Below are 17904 nucleotides of genomic sequence, written 5' to 3' on the forward strand. Positions count from 1 at the left end.
CGATAGGTCTAATTTGGGAATCTCGGGTCAGCTGGTCGGTGAATTAAGAGTGAGTACTAGTCCGTGTTACTGATAACATCTACCCTTCCCCCTGGTAATAAGTCTCATAGGTAAATTGTTATATTGTGTAAATTTCCATCAGGATACGTTGTATTCTAGCCCTTTTATGTTATTAAGTAAACTATAGCCATAGTTCCCATTTTTATTTGTACCTTCATATGCTATTCCCTATTTTGTTAAGCACTGGGATATACAGGAGACGCTCACTCGCTGGGATACCTCCGGTAGAGGTCTCACAGCAGCAGTAGTGGTGGTAGTGGTGGTGGTAGTGGTAGTGGTGGTAATGGTGATGGTGGCTGTTACGTTTCAAATCTTAATCTTTAGCCAGGTTAGTGCACTCCGTAACAACACTTCATAGAATAAAAGGATATGGTTCCAAACTTAGAAATGTAAGTCACAAATAATAGTTACTCAGTCTTTTCAAGTTTCTTTTTATTTAAAAGCTTAAATACTTAATATATTCATAAATATCTATTAAATATCATTGTCAGAAACTTTCCTACACACAAGAAAACTCTTAAACAGAATCTACATGTCAATATGGTCACTACACTTGATAATGATCAGAGGAATATTACCGCTTCCTCAATAGTAACATTACTTGTGTGCAAGTACATATATTGAGAATTAACACTTTCACTGAGTAACTCCCTGGCATAAGGAATATATCACAAAGTTCTAAGCTTGACACTGGTCGTCACATCGTAACCTGAAGATAACAGTATATGATTGTCAGAAGACTTCACAATAAACCACAAGCTGGATCAGGAGTTTCTATAACCCAATTCTCTATCCAAGTGAGAATAAGGCGCAGTACTAGGAGGGTAGCTCAGTCAATGCACACTGAGTCAGCAGAGAGAGTGAACTGCCATATACAGTAAATTCCTTCATGACATCAACTCGCCAAAAGGGGGAGAGGGTAGAGCGGTGCAAACTACCCACCAATGGAGATACCTTGTTATAAACCTTAGCCAGGAGTACCTATCTAACACATTACTCAAGATATATATATATACATCATACCCGGGTATATTCCTAAATCAGATAATATTATAAACTAGTGGAATCTTTAATTTAGCTAATATTAAAGAAACCCAGAGTATAATATTAAGTGGATAATACATATAAATTAATCACATTATGACCTTGGTCATAACAGTGGCGGTGATGGTGGCGGTAGTGGTGGTGATGGTGGTGGTAACACTGGTAGTAGCAGCAGTAGTGGTGGTGGTAGTGGTGGTGATGGTAGTGGTGGTAGTGGTAGTGGTAATGGTGATGGTGGTGGTGATGGTGGTGGTAGTGGTGGTGATGGTGGTGGTAACACTGGTAGTAGCGGCAGTAGTGGTGGTGGTAGTGGTGGTGATGGTAGTGGTGGTAGTGGTAATGGTGATGGTGGTGGTGATGGTGGTGGTAGTGGTGGTGATGGTGGTGGTATCACTGGTAGTAGCAGCAGTAGTGGTGGTGGTAGTGGTGGTGATGGTAGTGGTGGTAGTGGTAATGGTGATGGTGGTGGTGATGGTGGTGGTAGTGGTGGTGATGGTGGTGGTAACACTGGTAGTAGCGGCAGTAGTGGTGGTGGTAGTGGTGGTGATGGTAGTGGTGGTAGTGGTAGTGGTAATGGTGATGGTGGTGGTGATGGTGGTGGTAGTGGTGGTGATGGTGGTGGTATCACTGGTAGTAGCAGCAGTAGTGGTGGTGGTAGTGGTGGTGATGGTAGTGGTGGTAGTGGTAGTGGTAATGGTGATGGTGGTGGTGATGGTGGTGGTAGTGGTGGTGATGGTGGTGGTATCACTGGTAGTAGCAGCAGTAGTGGTGGTGGTAACACTGGTAGTAGCAGCAGTAGTGGTGGTGGTAACACTGGTAGTAGCAGCAGTAGTGGTGGTGGTAACACTGGTAGTAGCAGCAGTAGTGGTGGTGGTAACACTGGTAGTAGCAGCAGTAGTGGTGGTGGTATCACTGGTAGTAGCAGCAGTAGTGGTGGTGGTATCACTGGTAGTAGCAGCAGTAGTGGTGGTGGTATCACTGGTAGTAGCAGCAGTAGTGGTGGTGGTAACACTGGTAGTAGCAGCAGTAGTGGTGGTGGTAACACTGGTAGTAGCAGCAGTAGCGCAACAGTGGTAATAGAAATAATAACGAAATAGCAATAACAACAATAATTGTAAAGAAAAAAGATGTGTAAAAAGTAATAGAGAAAAATTAAAAGTATTAGTAAAGCGCAGGACAAAACTGCGTGTTCACAGGATCAGGACAAAACTGCGTGTTCACAGGTGCAGGACAAAACTGCGTGTTCACAGGCGCAGGACAAAACTGCGTGTTCACAGGCGCAGGACAAAACTGCGTGTTCACAGGCGCAGAATTAGTAAGACTTGTATAAGAGAATGTGTAAAAGAAGAGAAACCGTATTAACAAAACTGCGTGTTCACAGGCGCAGGACAAAACTGCGTGTTCACAGACGCAGGACAAAACTGCGTGTTCACAGGCGCAGGACAAAACTGCGTGTTCACAGGCGCAGGACAAAACTGCGTGTTCACAGGCGCAGGACAAAACTGCGTGTTCACAGGCGCAGGACAAAACTGCGTGTTCACAGGCGCAGGACAAAACTGCGTGTTCACAGGCGCAGGACAAAACTGCGTGTTCACAGGCGCAGGACAAAACTGCGTGTTCACAGGCGCAGGACAAAACTGCGTGTTCACAGGCGCAGGACAAAACTGCGTGTTCACAGGCGCAGGACAAAACTGCGTGTTCACAGGTGCAGGACAAAACTGCGTGTTCACAGGCGCAGGACAAAACTGCGTGTTCACAGGCGCAGGACAAAACTGCGTGTTCACAGGCGCAGGACAAAACTGCGTGTTCACAGGCGCAGGACAAAACTGCGTGTTCACAGGCGCAGGACAAAAGTGCGTGTTCACAGGCGCAGGACAAAACTGCGTGTTCACAGGCGCAGGACAAAACTGCGTGTTCACAGGCGCAGGACAAAACTGCGTGTTCACAGGCGCAGGACAAAACTGCGTGTTCACAGGCGCAGGACAAAACTGCGTGTTCACAGGCGCAGGACAAAACTGCGTGTTCACAGGCGCAGGACAAAACTGCGTGTTCACAGGCGCAGGACAAAACTGCGTGTTCACAGGCGCAGGACAAAACTGCGTGTTCACAGGCGCAGGACAAAACTGCGTGTTCACAGGCGCAGGACAAAACTGCGTGTTCACAGGCGCAGGACAAAACTGCGTGTTCACAGGCGCAGGACAAAACTGCGTGTTCACAGGCGCAGGACAAAACTGCGTGTTCACAGGCGCAGGACAAAACTGCGTGTTCACAGGCGCAGGACAAAACTGCGTGTTCACAGGCGCAGGACAAAACTGCGTGTTCACAGGCGCAGGACAAAACTGCGTGTTCACAGGCGCAGGACAAAACTGCGTGTTCACAGGCGCAGGACAAAACTGCGTGTTCACAGGCGCAGGACAAAACTGCGTGTTCACAGGCGCAGGACAAAACTGGGTGTTCACAGGCGCAGGACAAAATTGCGTGTTCACAGGCGCAGGACAAAACTGCGTGTTCACAGGCGCAGGACAAAACTGCGTGTTCACAGGCGCAGGACAAAACTGCGTGTTCACAGGCGCAGGACAAAACTGCGTGTTCAGAGGTGCAGGACAAAACTGCGTGTTCACAGGCGCAGGACAAAACTCAAGAGACAAAAGTCACCTGGAAAAGAACAGAATCACCAAGGCAGAAGATACTTGCCTGGCACAGAACATATGATGATCAAGGCACAAGAAAGAAAAGGTAAAGATGACACAAGAGACAAAGAAGGAGAGGAGGAGGTAAAGGTTAGATAAAGTCACGGGTGTTCTGAAGATTAGAACACTTGACAATGTAATAAGAAAGGCAGGAATGTACAGAAAGAAAGCCAGAACTAAAATTAATTTTTAAGAAAGTTGATTATAAGAGTTGATTTAACAAGACGGATTGTTTGATATCTTTATCAGAGGAGCAGTTAACAGAGTGGCTGTGATTTCTGACATGACAGAAAAGAACATTGTTAGTGTTGCCCGTCAAATACATCTTTTGTGCACTTTAAATCTGTCAGAGAGAGAGAGAGAGAGAGAGAGAGAGAGAGAGAGAGAGAGAGAGAGAGAGAGAGAGAGAGAGAGATAGAGAAAGAGTGGTCAGTTACAACAAAGTATTGGAGAGGACAGGAAGAGCAGGTAATGAAGTAGTCACTGGAAGCTTCAGTTACAGTATTCATATCAAGATGACGGAGGTTGTTGTTAAGATTTTGAAGATTTCACAATAGATCTCTGTCTTCCTTACCTTGATCTTGTTCAGTGTTTCCGTGTTATCTGTCCCCCTCTACCTTATTTCTATTTCCTTCCTAACACCTTAAAACTAATACTTTTTATAGTACCATCACTTCCGTTAGAGGTTCGGTCTCTTACTCTTCTACCTCTTGGCTCATCAAAATTTTCACTCCTTTCCTCGGCTCTTTTTTCCTTCTCACTCTCAAGACAACGAGTCTGTCTTCATGAATGGTCCTGTAGAGTTCCAGGGTTCCTCAAAGTGGTCAAAATCTACCTCTAAGGGTCGACGGGACCAACGAAAGGGTCGATAAATAGCTGAGCGTCAAAAGGGAGTCAGTAAATGTCTGGGGACGCGCTTTGCATTGTGTATCTGTAACCTTCCACCATTTCCCTTACATCTCTCATCTCTCCTGTCCCAGGAAGGATATACGTACGTGTAGTATTTCTGTTCACTTCCCATACTGATCGTAATCCCCTACCTGATGCTAAATGCCCTCGGCTTGTGCAGAGGTTGAGCCATTTTTACTTGCTCTCCCATGTTCGTACATGATTGAAGTTGGTATTAGCTATGCAAATGCAATTCTAACTAAGCAGAGGAAGAGAGTGACCCCTGGAAAAGCCTGGTGACTTACCACTAAAACTCATCAGTCATCATCCAAATATCAGTGACCTTGTTGACGCTCATCAGATACATCCTGACCATTAATGATGTCAATAGTTTCAGTAAAAAAGGGCATAATTTAAATATTACCCATATTTATGAAGTCATTATTATTATTATCTATTATTATTATTATTATCTATTATTATTATTATATATTATTATTATTATTATTATTATTATTATTATTATTATTATTATTATTATTATTTGTAGTATTGTTAGTTAAAGTATTATTTATTAAATTATTTCCATATAGTAGATGTTTGGGGGTCGATGGAACAGTTCTACTGACTACTACTGGGGTGTTCCTCTCTGGCGTCACTATACACATGATCTTTGCTTTTTGGCCAGATGGCTTAACGATGTTGCTCCTTCTAACAAGTTCAGAGCTGAATGATAGACTTTGCTTTCTCCTTCCACCACAAGCCAATGAATAGTGGGATGTACTTTCACTACTTTTCTTATCACTTTCCTTCTGTCAAAAAAGTGTTCTTGTTTCTCTCTTCCTTCGTATCCTCTGCATCATTTACTTTCATTTTCTTGACTGAAATTTCAACTCTTCCCAGCTCATTCTGTTTTTCCAATTTAGTAAACTCTGCCTAATCTCATGCAAAACGGACTTTATTCTCTCCCAAACCCAACTCTTCTTTCATGTCTCTCATTCATTGCCTTCCATACATTTTAAACTTTAAATTCTTAACAATACTCTCCGTCCTGTTGACATTATACTTGCTATTCGTCAGACTAATATACTTCACTCTAATCTTATTAATCATTTTCCTGTCCTTGATGCTTTCACTGTCTACTCCATTTCGTTCTCCTCGTGTCCTTTCCAATTCTTTGGTGAAACTGGCCTCTCTCTCTTTCTAACAGACTTAAAGAGGACAAAAGATTCTTTTACTTTGCTACAATAACATTGTTTTTCTGTCATGTCAGAGATCAGAGATATTCTATTAATTATTCCTCAAAAATACCATCTGGTTGAATCAGCTCTTATTCCACAGTTTTCCTAATATGAATCTCAGTTCTGACTTTATTTCTGTACGTTCATGATTTTCCTATTATGTTGTCAAATGCTTCACGATATCATAATAACACGATTGCAAACAAATCACGGAACGGTTGGGGTTTGAACCTATGGCAAGTGAGTCCGAAACTCTCAGACAATGGGAAGGGTGGAAGGTTACAGGCACACAATGCATAGCACGCCCCCAGGCATTTACTGACCCCACTTTTGACGCCCAGCCATTTATCGAGCCACTCAGACTCGCCATGAGTTCAACTCCTATTTCTTCCGTAATTTGTCAAATACTCTAATCTTCAGAACACGCGTGACTTAATCTAACCTTTGCCGCCTCCTCTCCTTCCTCTTCATTTGTTTTCAGTAATATTTTTACCTTCCCTGTCTCCTGCTATAGTGAAATTTTTCCACCGGGTGGCTGGGAGTTTTGTCCCAGGGTTTTACACTACACCACTGGTCTCAGACCAGGCCGCGGGGGCGTTGACCCCCGAAACCCTCTCCAGATAAACTCTCCAGGTAAACTCTCCAGGTAAACTCTCCAGGGAAACTCTCCAGATAAACTCTCCAGGTAAACTCTCCAGGTAAACTCTCCAGGTAAACTCTCCAGGTAAACTCTCCAGGTAAACTCTCCAGGTAAACTCTCCAGGTAAACTCTCCAGGTAAACTCTCCATGTAAACTCTCCAGATAAACTCTCCAGGTAAACTCTCCAGATAAACTCTCCAGGTAAACTCTCCAGGTAAACTCTCCAGATAAACTCTCCAGGTAAACTCTCCAGGTAAACTCTCCAAGTAAACTCTTCAGGTAAACTCTCCAGATAAACTCTCCAGATAAACTCTCCAGGTAAACTCTCCAGATGAACTCTCCAGATAAACTCTCCAGGTAAACTCTCCAGGTAAACTCTCCAGATAAACTCTCCAGGTAAACTCTCCATGTAAACTCTCCAGGTAAACTCTCCAGGTAAACTCTCCAGATAAACTCTCCAGGTAAACTCTCCAGGCAAACTCTCCAGGTAAACTCTCCAGGTAAACTCTCCAGGTAAACTCTCCAGGGAAACTCTCCAGGTAAGCTCTCCAGATAAACTCTCCAGGTAAACTCTCCAGGTAAACTCTCCAGGTAAACTCTCCAGATAAACTCTCCAGGTAAACTCTCCAGGTAAACTCTCCAGGTAAACTCTCCAGATAAACTCTCTAGGTAAACTCTCCAGGTAAACTCTCCAGGTAAACTCTCCAGGTAAACTCTCCAGATAAACTCTCCAGGTAAACTCTCCAGGGAAACTCTCCAGGTAAACTCTCCAGATAAACTCTCCAGATAAACTCTCCGGGTAAACTCTCCAGGTAAACTCTCCAGATAAACTCTCCAGGTAAACTCTCCAGGTAAACTCTCCAGGTAAACTCTCCAGATAAGCTCTCCAGGTAAACTCTCCAGATAAACTCTCCAGATAAACTCTCCAGATAAACTCTCCAGATAAACTCTCCAGGTAAACTCTCCAGATAAACTCTCCAGATAAACTCTCCAGATAAACTCTCCAGGTAAACTCTCCAGGTAAACTCTCCAGGTAAACTCTCCAGGTAAACTCTCCAGATAAACTCTCCAGGTAAACTCTCCAGGTAAACTCTCCAGATAAACTCTCCAGATAAACTCTCCAGGTAAACTCTCCAGATAAACTCTCCAGATAAACTCTCCAGGTAAACTCTCCAGATAAACTCTCCAGGTAAACTCTCCAGATAAACTCTCCAGATAAACTCTCCAGATAAACTCTCCAGATAAACTCTCCAGGTAAACTCTCCAGGTAAACTCTCCAGGTAAACTCTCCAAATAAACTCTCCAGGTAAACTCTCCAGATAAACTCTCCAGATAAACTCTCCAGGTAAACTCTCCAGATAAACTCTCCAGATAAACTCTCCAGATAAACTCTCCAGGTAAACTCTCCAGGTAAACTCTCCAGGTAAACTCTCCAGATAAACTCTCCAAATAAACTCTCCAGGTAAACTCTCCAGATAAACTCTCCAGATAAACTCTCCAGATAAACTCTCCAGATAAACTCTCCAGATAAACTCTCCAGGTAAACTCTCCAGGTAAACTCTCCAGGTAAACTCTCCAGGTAAACTCTCCAGGTAAACTCTCTAGGTAAACTCTCCAGGTAAACTCTCCAGGTAAACTCTCCAGATAAACTCTCCAGGTAAACTCTCCAGATAAACTCTCCAGATAAACTCTCCAGATAAACTCTCCAGATAAACTCTCCAGGTAAACTCTCCAGATAAACTCTCCAGATAAACTCTCCAGATAAACTCTCCAGGTAAACTCTCCAGGTAAACTCTCCAGGTAAACTCTCCAGGTAAACTCTCCAGATAAACTCTCCAGGTAAACTCTCCAGGTAAACTCTCCAGATAAACTCTCCAGATAAACTCTCCAGGTAAACTCTCCAGATAAACTCTCCAGATAAACTCTCCAGGTAAACTCTCCAGATAAATTCTCCAGATAAACTCTCCAGGTAAACTCTCCAGATAAACTCTCCAGATAAACTCTCCAGGTAAACTCTCCAGGTAAACTCTCCAGGTAGACTCTCCAGATAAACTCTCCAGGTAAACTCTCCAGATAAACTCTCCAGATAAACTCTCCAGATAAACTCTCCAGATAAACTCTCCAGGTAAACTCTCCAGATAAACTCTCCAGATAAACTCTCCAGATAAACTCTCCAGGTAAACTCTCCAGGTAAACTCTCCAGGTAAACTCTCCAGGTAAACTCTCCAGATAAACTCTCCAGGTAAACTCTCCAGGTAAACTCTCCAGGTAAACTCTCCAGGTAAACTCTCCAGGTAAACTCTCCAGGTAAACTCTCCACATAAACTCTCCAGGTAAACTCTCCAGGTAAACTCTCCAGGTAAACTCTCCAGGTAGACTCTCCAGGTAAACTCTCCAGGTAAACTCTCCAGGTAAACTCTCCAGGTAAACTCTCCAGGTAAACTCGCCAGATAAACTCTCCAGGTAAACTCTCCAGGTAAACTCTCCAGGTAAACTCTCCAGATAAACACTCCAGGTAAACTCTCCAGATAAACTCTCCAGATAAACTCTCCAGGTAAACTCTCCAGGTAAACTCTCCAGGGAAACTCTCCAGGTAAACTCTCCAGAGAAACTCTCCAGGTAAAGTCTCCAGATAAACTCTCCAGATAAACTCTCCAGATAAACTCTCCAGGTAAACTCTCCAGGTAAACTCTCCAGGTAAACTCTCCAGGTAAACTCTCCAGATAAACTCTCCAGGTAAACTCTCCAGGTAAACTCTCCAGATAAACTCTCCAGATAAACTCTCCAGGTAAACTCTCCAGGTAAACTCTCCAGGTAAACTCTCCAGGGAAAGCACCAGTGGCCAGAAACCTTCCCACATTGCTCCTCTTGTTCTTTCACAGTACCTCTTGTACTGCTCTTATTAATGCTTTATCTCTTACTACTACTCCCACTTCTACTCTTTTTTTTTCTTTGTTCTCTTGTTCAACAGTTTCCACTATTACTGCTATTGTCGCATTGTTTGTTCTACCACTGCTGAGTTGTTACAGTTACCATCACCACCAATACTACGACCACCACCACCACTACTACGACCACCACCACCACCACCACTACTACGACCACCACCACTACTACGACCACCACCACCACTACTACGACCACCACTACTACACCCACCACCACCACCACCACTCCTACGACCACCACCACCACTCCTACGACCACCACCACCACCACTCCTACGACCACCACCACCACTACGACGACCACCACCACCACTACTACGACCACCACCACCACCACTACTACGACCACCACCACCACTACTACGACCACCACCACCACCACTACTACGACCACCACCACCACCACCACTACTACGACGACCACCACCACCACTACTACGACCACCACCACCACCACTACTACGACCACCACCACCACCACTCCTACGACCACCACCACCACTACTACGACGACCACCACCACCACTCCTACGACCACCACCACCACCACTACTACGACCACCACCACTACTACGACCACCACCACCACCACTCCTACGACCACCACCACCACCACTACTACGACCACCACTACTACGACCACCACCACCACCACCACTCCTACGACCACCACCACCACCACTACTACGACCACCACCACCACTACTACGACCACCACTACTACGACCACCACCACCACCACTCCTACGACCACCACCACCACCACCACTACTACGACCACCACTACTACGACCACCACCACCACCACTACTACGACGACCACCACCACTACTACGACCACCACCACCACTACTACGACCACCACTACTACGACCACCACCACCACTACTACGACGACCACCACCACCACTACTACGACCACCACCCCCACCACTACGACCACCACCACCACTACTACGACCACCACCACCACTACTACGACGACGACCACCACCACTACTACGACCACCACCACCACTACTACGACCCCCACCCCCACCACTACGACCACCACCACCACTACTACGACCACCACCCCCACCACTACGACCACCAACACCACTACTACGACCACCACTACTACGACCACCACCACCACCACTACAACCACCACTCCTACGACCACCACCACCACTACGACCACCACTACTACGACCACCACCACCACTACTACGACCACCACCACCACTACTACGACCACCACCACTACTACGACCACCACCACCACTACTACGACCACCACCACCACCACTACTACGACCACCACCACTACTACGACCACCACCACCACCACTACTACAACCACCACTACTACGACCACCACCACCACCACTACTACAACCACCACTACTACGACCACCACTACTACGACCACCACCACTACTACGACCACCACCACTACTACGACCACCACCACTACGACCACCACCACTACTACGACCACCACCACCACTACTACGACCACCACCAACACCACCACCACAACAACAACCTCACCACAACCATAACTTCCACCACCACTACCACGGCGCGCATAACGGAGATAAAACACCTCAATTACTGGGAGCGCTTGAGGTTCCTAAACCTGTATTCCCTGGAACGCAGGCGGGAGAGATACATGATTATATACACCTGGAAAATCCTAGAGGGACTAGTACCGAACTTGCACACGAAAATCACTCACTACGAAAGCAAAAGACTTGGCAGACGATGCAACATCCCCCCAAAATGAAAAGCAGGGGTGTCACTAGCACGTTAAGAGACCATACAGTAAGTGTCAGGGGCCTGAGACTGTTCAACTGCCTCCCAGCATACATAAGGGGGATTACCAACAGACCCCTGGCAGTCTTCAAGCTGGCACTGGACAAGCACCTAAAGTCGGTTCCTGACCAGCCGGGCTGTGGCTCGTACGTTGGTTTGCGTGCAGCCAGCAGCAACAGCCTGGTTGATCAGGCTCTGATCCACCAGGAGGCCTGGTCACATACCGGGCCGCGGGGGCGTTGACCTACGGAACTCTCTCCAGGTAAACTCCAGGTAAACTACTATTACAACTACTACCACTATTACGACAACAACTATTACTACTACTACTAATACTACTGCTGGTGCAACTACTACTACTACTACTACTACTGTTATTACTGCTACTAATACGGCTACTTCTATACCTATTACTACTGTTACTTATACTACTGCTCCTGCAACTACTACTGCTACTACTATTACTACTACGACTACGATTACAATTATTACTACAACTGCTACTACTACTGCCTCTCCTTCACCTCTTCCCTTGAAGGACCGAAACTTAATCCGAGGGTTTTTGGTGATCTGTTCAAGCCACGGTATTGTGAAATTACTTTAGTCTTCATCCCAACTGGTGAGAATCCCTTTTGCGCTACGATGTACCACACATGCGTCGTTCTAAGTGTCATGGTGTTACGCGTTAGAATACACTTTAAATGCTAATGATGCAGAGGAGTAAATTTTTAGTCTATGATGAAGTCTTCTATGGACCTGATTAAGTAGAGGCTATCCAGAACAGTAGAGACTAAAGCTGGTGTATAAAGAATCCCTAGTGAGGGGCGCAATAAAGCACACGAAGGTGAGACGTCAAGAACCCTGGAACAACGGATTAAGGACCATGCAAGAGCAGCCATGACAATGAGAACAATGCAAGTGTGATCCACTGCAGTACATATGATCATGTTATGAAACAGGTAGCTATGACTGTAGTACCTAGCACCAGGCAAAACTCAATGAAATTTAAGATCTTTGGTGTATTTGTAAAAACATCCTAAATGTTTTACATGCGTCTTTTCCGAAAAAAGGTCGATAATGTACTTATTAGAATACTCCTAACATTCCTTTATTCCTAACATTCCTTCCTTCCTAACATTCCTTCATTCATAACGTTCCTTCCTTCCTAACATTCCTTCATTCCATTCCTCCCTCAGACCCAAAGTGGTTGCCCAAATGGGATGGGTGCCGCCTGATAGTAATCACGTGGATCCTGGTGTCCTTCGTGTTCACGACGTGTTACAGCGGAATTCTGACGGCCATGTTAACAGTGCCTCGAGTCACTATTCCCATAGACTCCTTAAGTGATCTGGTAGCTCAGCATCGCTTACCCTGGCGGCTGGAATCCGGAGCCATTATGCTAACGTACCTCCAGGTGGGACCAACATACCACTTAACGTAACCAACCAAATATTTTAATATATACATAAAGAAAATATTTTGGTCTTTTGTTTGTTCACTTGCTCTTGTGAAACCAACTACAGGATGGATTTACAATACACAATAAACTAGATGTTTTAGTTGCAAAACCTGAGTATATCGATATACATTATTTATTTGTCCACATAGGTTTAGTTGTAACAAAAACATACATTGCATTTTGCAATACTATTGTATAGACAATTGCAACTTAACAAACACTATCAACAGGTATACTTTATAGGTTGGTTGACATGATTAAAACCTGTCAATAATATAAAAATCATCATGGCTGCATGTAACCTGTTCATTACCACTCAAGAATACTTTAACCCCGAAAATAGAAACTAAAATGAATTCAGAATCTATGCACTAACAGATAGGCATCTCTCAGTGTATACATAATTCTTCTCTTCACATTAAGACAAGATCTTTATAAATCTTTAGGAGTCTGACGACAAGGTGCGTCGCAAGGCCTTCAGCAAAATGTCGGGGACCATCTCAGACTGCTGGTCATCGCGACAAAGCATCGCTAGTGGAAAGTTCTCTGCAATATGCGATGAGACTACTATGAAGAAGGCAATATCGTGGGACTTCAGGTAATACACACACACACACACACACACACACACACACACACACACACACACACACACACACACACACACGCGCGCGCGCGCACACACGCACACACGCACGCACACTCTCACCCTCTCTCCTTCTACCCTTCCCTTCTCTCTCTTTCCCCCTCTCTCTCACTCTCTCCCCCTTTCCCTTCTCACTCTGTTCCGTTCAAGGTGTTCCACCACTCTCCTCCTGATAATCTTCTCCATGCCTTTGCACACAATACATATCAGAGACACAGGTCTGTAGTTTAGTGCCTCATTTCTGTTTCCTTTCTTAAATATGGGGACTACATTTGCTGTTTTCCATTTCTCTGGTAGTTGCCCAGTTTCAAGGGATGTGTTGAAGATTGTGGTTAGGGGCACGCACAGCATCTCTGCTCCTTCTCTAAGGACCCACGGGGAGATGTTGTCTGGTCCCATCGCCTTTGAGGTACCAAGGTCACTTAGCAGCTTCTGCACCTCCTCCTCGGTTGTTTGTATGTCATCCAACACTTGTTGGTATATTCCCTCTTGATGTTCCTTTCTGTGCTGTCTTCCCAGAGCCCTTCCTGTCTCTACTGTAAAAACTTCCTTAAATCTCCTGTTTAGCTCCTCACCTATCTCCTGATCATTTCTTGTGAGTTCTCCACCTTCTGTCCTCAATCTGATCACCTGGCCTTTGACTCTTGTCTTCCTCCTGATGTGGCTATTCAAAAGTTTCGGGTCAGTCTTGATTTTCGATGCTATGTCATTTTCATACTGTCGCTGGGCCTCCCTCCTTACCTGTGCATACTCGTTCCTGGCTCTGCGACTGATCTCCCTATTTTCGTGTGTTCTCTGCCTTCTGTACTTTTTCCATTCTCTATTGCACTTAGTTTTTGCCTCCTTACACCGTCGGGTTAACCAGGGGCTCGTTCTGGTCTTCCCATTGTTTCTGTTGCCCTTGGGAATAAACCTTTCCACTGCCTCCTTGCATTTTGTTGTTACATATTCCATCATTTCGTTTACTGGCTTTCCTGCCAGTTCTCTGTCCCACGGAACCTCCTGCAGGAAGTTCCTCAACCCTATGTAGTCCCCTCTTTTATAGTCAGGCTTTTCCCATTCAACTCCTGTTGCTCTCTCCACTTGCAACTCTACTATGCATTCAAAGCACAGAACCACGTGGTCGCTAGCTCCTAGGGGACTCTCATACGTGATGTTCTCAATGTCTGAACTGCCCAGGGTGAACACAAGGTCCAATCTTGCTGGTTCATCCTCCCCTCTCACTCTGGTAGTGTCCTTAACATGTTGGTGCATGAGGTTTTCCAGCACCACGTCCAACATCCTGGCTCTCCATGTTTCGGGACCCCCATGTGGCTCCAGGTTTTCCCAGTCAATCTCCCTGTGGTTGAAGTCCCCCATAACCAGCAACTTTGCTCTGCTGGAGTGAGGTCTTCTTGCCACCTCAGCAAGTGTGTCCACCATTGCTCTGTTGCTCTCTCCATATTCCTCTCTTGGCCTCCTGCAGTTCTGTGGTGGATTATACATCACTGCAATGGCCACCTTGTGCTCCCCAGACTGAAGTGTACCTACTATGTAGTCTCTTTCTCCCGTCTCGTCTATGCCTCCCATTTTCTCGAATTTCCATCTGATTTTTACGAGCAGAGCAGCCCCTCCTCCCCCTCTGCCCCTTCTATCTTTCCTCATGATCTGGTATCCTGGTGGGAAGACTGCATCTGTTATTGTCTCCGTGAGTTTTGCTTCTGTAACTGCTATGATGTCTGGGGACTTCTCATTGATTCTTTCTTGCCATTCCTCATGTTTATTCGTTAATCCATCCGCATTTGTGTACCAAACCTTCAACTTCTGTTCTAATACTGTAATTGTTGTGCGGGGGGTGGGAACAGAGGGATCGGTGTGTGATGGTTGGTTTGGATTGTTCAGTTGCCTTGGGGGTGTCGTGGCTGGGGTCCTTCTGCAGGTGTTTCTGGGGGGTGTGCTTGTCCTTCCACTTGTTCCTGGGTTATTCTGGGTTATTCCTGGGTTATTGTGTGTGTGTGTGTGTGTGTGTGTGTGTGTGTGTGTGTGTGTGTGTGTGTGTGTGTGTGTGTGCGTGTGTGCGTGTGTGTGTGTGTGTGTGTGTGTGTGTGTGTGCGTGTGTGTGTGTGTATGTGTGTGTGTGCGTTCGTGTGTGTGTGTGTGTGTGTGTGTGTGTGCGTATGTGTGTACTCACCTAGTTGTACTCACCTAGTTGAGGTTGCGGGGGTCGAGTCCGAGCTCCTGGCCCCGCCTCTTCACTGATCGCTACTAGGTCACTCTCCCTGAGCCGTGAGCTTTATCATACCTCTGCTTAAAGCTATGTATGGATCCTGCCTCCACTACATCGCTTCCCAAACTATTCCACTTACTGACTACTCTGTGGCTGAAGAAATACTTCCTAACATCCCTGTGATTCATCTGTGTCTTCAGCTTCCAACTGTGTCCCCTTGTTACTGTGTCCAATCTCTGGAACATCCTGTCTTTGTCCACCTTGTCAATTCCTCTCAGTATTTTGTATGTCGTTATCATGTCCCCCCTATCTCTCCTGTCCTCCAGTGTCGTCAGGTTGATTTCCCTTAACCTCTCCTCGTAGGACATACCTCTTAGCTCTGGGACTAGTCTTGTTGCAAACCTTTGCACTTTCTCTAGTTTCTTCACGTGCTTGGCTAAGTGTGGGTTCCAAACTGGTGCCGCATACTCCAATATGGGCCTAACATACACGGTGTACAGGGTCCTGAATGTGTGTGTGTGTGTGTGTGTGTGTATGTGTGTATGTGTGTGTGTGTGTGTGTGTGTGTGTGTGTGTGTGTGTGTATGTGTGTGTGTGTGTATATGTGTGTGTATGTGTGTGTATTTGTGTGTGTATGTGTGTGTGTATGTGTGTGTATGTGTGTACTCACCTAGTTGAGGTTGCAGGGGTCGAGTCCAAGCTCCTGGCCCCGCCTCTTCACTGATCGCTACTAGGTCACTCTCCCTGAACCTTGAGCTTTATCATACCTCTGCTTAAAGCTATGTATGGATCCTGCCTCCACTACATCGCTTCCCAAACTATTCCAGTTCCTGACTACTCTGTGGCTGAAGAAATGCTTCCTAACATCCCTTTGATTCATCTGTGTCTTCAACTTCCAACTGTGTCCCCTTGTTGCTGTGTCCCATCTCTGGAACATCCTGTCTTTGTCCACCTTGTTAATTCCTCTCAGTATTTTGTATGTCGTTATCATGTCCCCCCCTATGTGTGTGTGTGCGTGTGTGTGTGTGTAATTATCGCCCCTCGCGTTGGTCTCAGACGAAGTCTTCTAAACTGGTAAGAATTTTTTTTTTTCTAATTGAAATCATGATAAAAGGCTGAGAAAGGTAAAGAAAGATATACATGTGTGTAAGTTTAGAGGTTAATAAGAGAGAATCCAGTTGTCATCTTGATATTCCTGTAGTCAAATATAATGGAGTTCCTTATGGAGTGGTCGCTCTCTTAATAAAACTATTTTTTAACTATACACAAATAACCCGCACATAGTAGAAACTACACTACCTTCCTTGACCTTAAATCCGCTTTTGATGTAGCCAACCGACATGTAATCATTAGTGAACTTGCCAGAATGGATGTTGGAGGATGGCTTCTCCGCTGGATTAAAGGTTACCTGTCCAACAGAAAATCGTCTGTGTTGTTCCAGGGACATAGAAGTGTAACTTAAGATTTTGAATTAGGAACCCCACAGGGAGGTGTGCTTAGTCCCACCCTTTTCAACATTTTGATTAATGCCTTACTTAATGCCATGCCTAGCCAGCCCCATCATTATATGGTTAGTTTTGCTGATGACATAATGATTCACACCACCGGATTCTCCAACACCCAAAACATTCTTAATCATGTACTAGCCGGGTGTCAGGACCTGGGGTTAATAATCTCAGGGGATAAAACAAAGATACTCAACAGACGTCCTCCTCGGCAGAGAGGCACAGTTCGTCAGATCCAGTTGCATGATGGGTCTCTTCTAGAATATGTAAGCAGATACAGGTATCTAGGCTTTGAGGTTCCACTACTTGGACCTGTTGTACCGAGACTTTGTCGCCAATACAAAGAAAGGCTGAGAGCACTTAGAGTTGTGGCTGGGTTTCACCCCAGGTATGGTGCTAATGTTAAAATTGTGAAAATGATGTATTTTTCTTATATTAGATCATTGGTTGATTATGCGGCGCCACTACGTGCACTCGTGTCTGACTGGAAGCTTGGAGGGCTGGAAAAACTGCAAAACGAAGCAATGAGGATCATCCTAGGATGCCCTCGTACTGCCAAAATTTTAAATATGCGGAAAGAACTTAATATTCAAAGCATTAGAGATCGTGTTACTGAAAGAAATATCCTTATTGGGGTCAATATACTTAGGCAAGCCCATTCAAACTCCTGCACAGAAGCCCTCCAAACTTTCCTCAGCACTGGTGAACATCCTTCCAGATGGATCGAAAAAACTGGAACCGACCTCCGCATGAACCAGCTACATGATCTATATCAAG

The 17904-nt window shown here is 45.3% G+C and overlaps 1 protein-coding gene across 1 annotated transcript in view; it reads left to right on the forward strand.

The window, feature by feature from the left end:
- Window positions 1-17904, forward strand: part of LOC138853095 (glutamate receptor ionotropic, kainate glr-3-like) — a 37745-nt gene that overhangs the window by 18138 nt on the left and 1703 nt on the right. Inside the window, exons 5-6 of the mRNA XM_070087715.1 lie at window positions 12508-12725; window positions 13217-13368. Coding sequence (XP_069943816.1) covers window positions 12508-12725; window positions 13217-13368 — 370 coding nt within the window. The remainder of the gene's footprint in view (window positions 1-12507; window positions 12726-13216; window positions 13369-17904) is intronic.

Source organism: Cherax quadricarinatus, chromosome 22 (genome assembly GCF_038502225.1).
Source record: "Cherax quadricarinatus isolate ZL_2023a chromosome 22, ASM3850222v1, whole genome shotgun sequence".
NCBI classification, from domain to species: Eukaryota; Metazoa; Arthropoda; class Malacostraca; order Decapoda; family Parastacidae; genus Cherax; species Cherax quadricarinatus.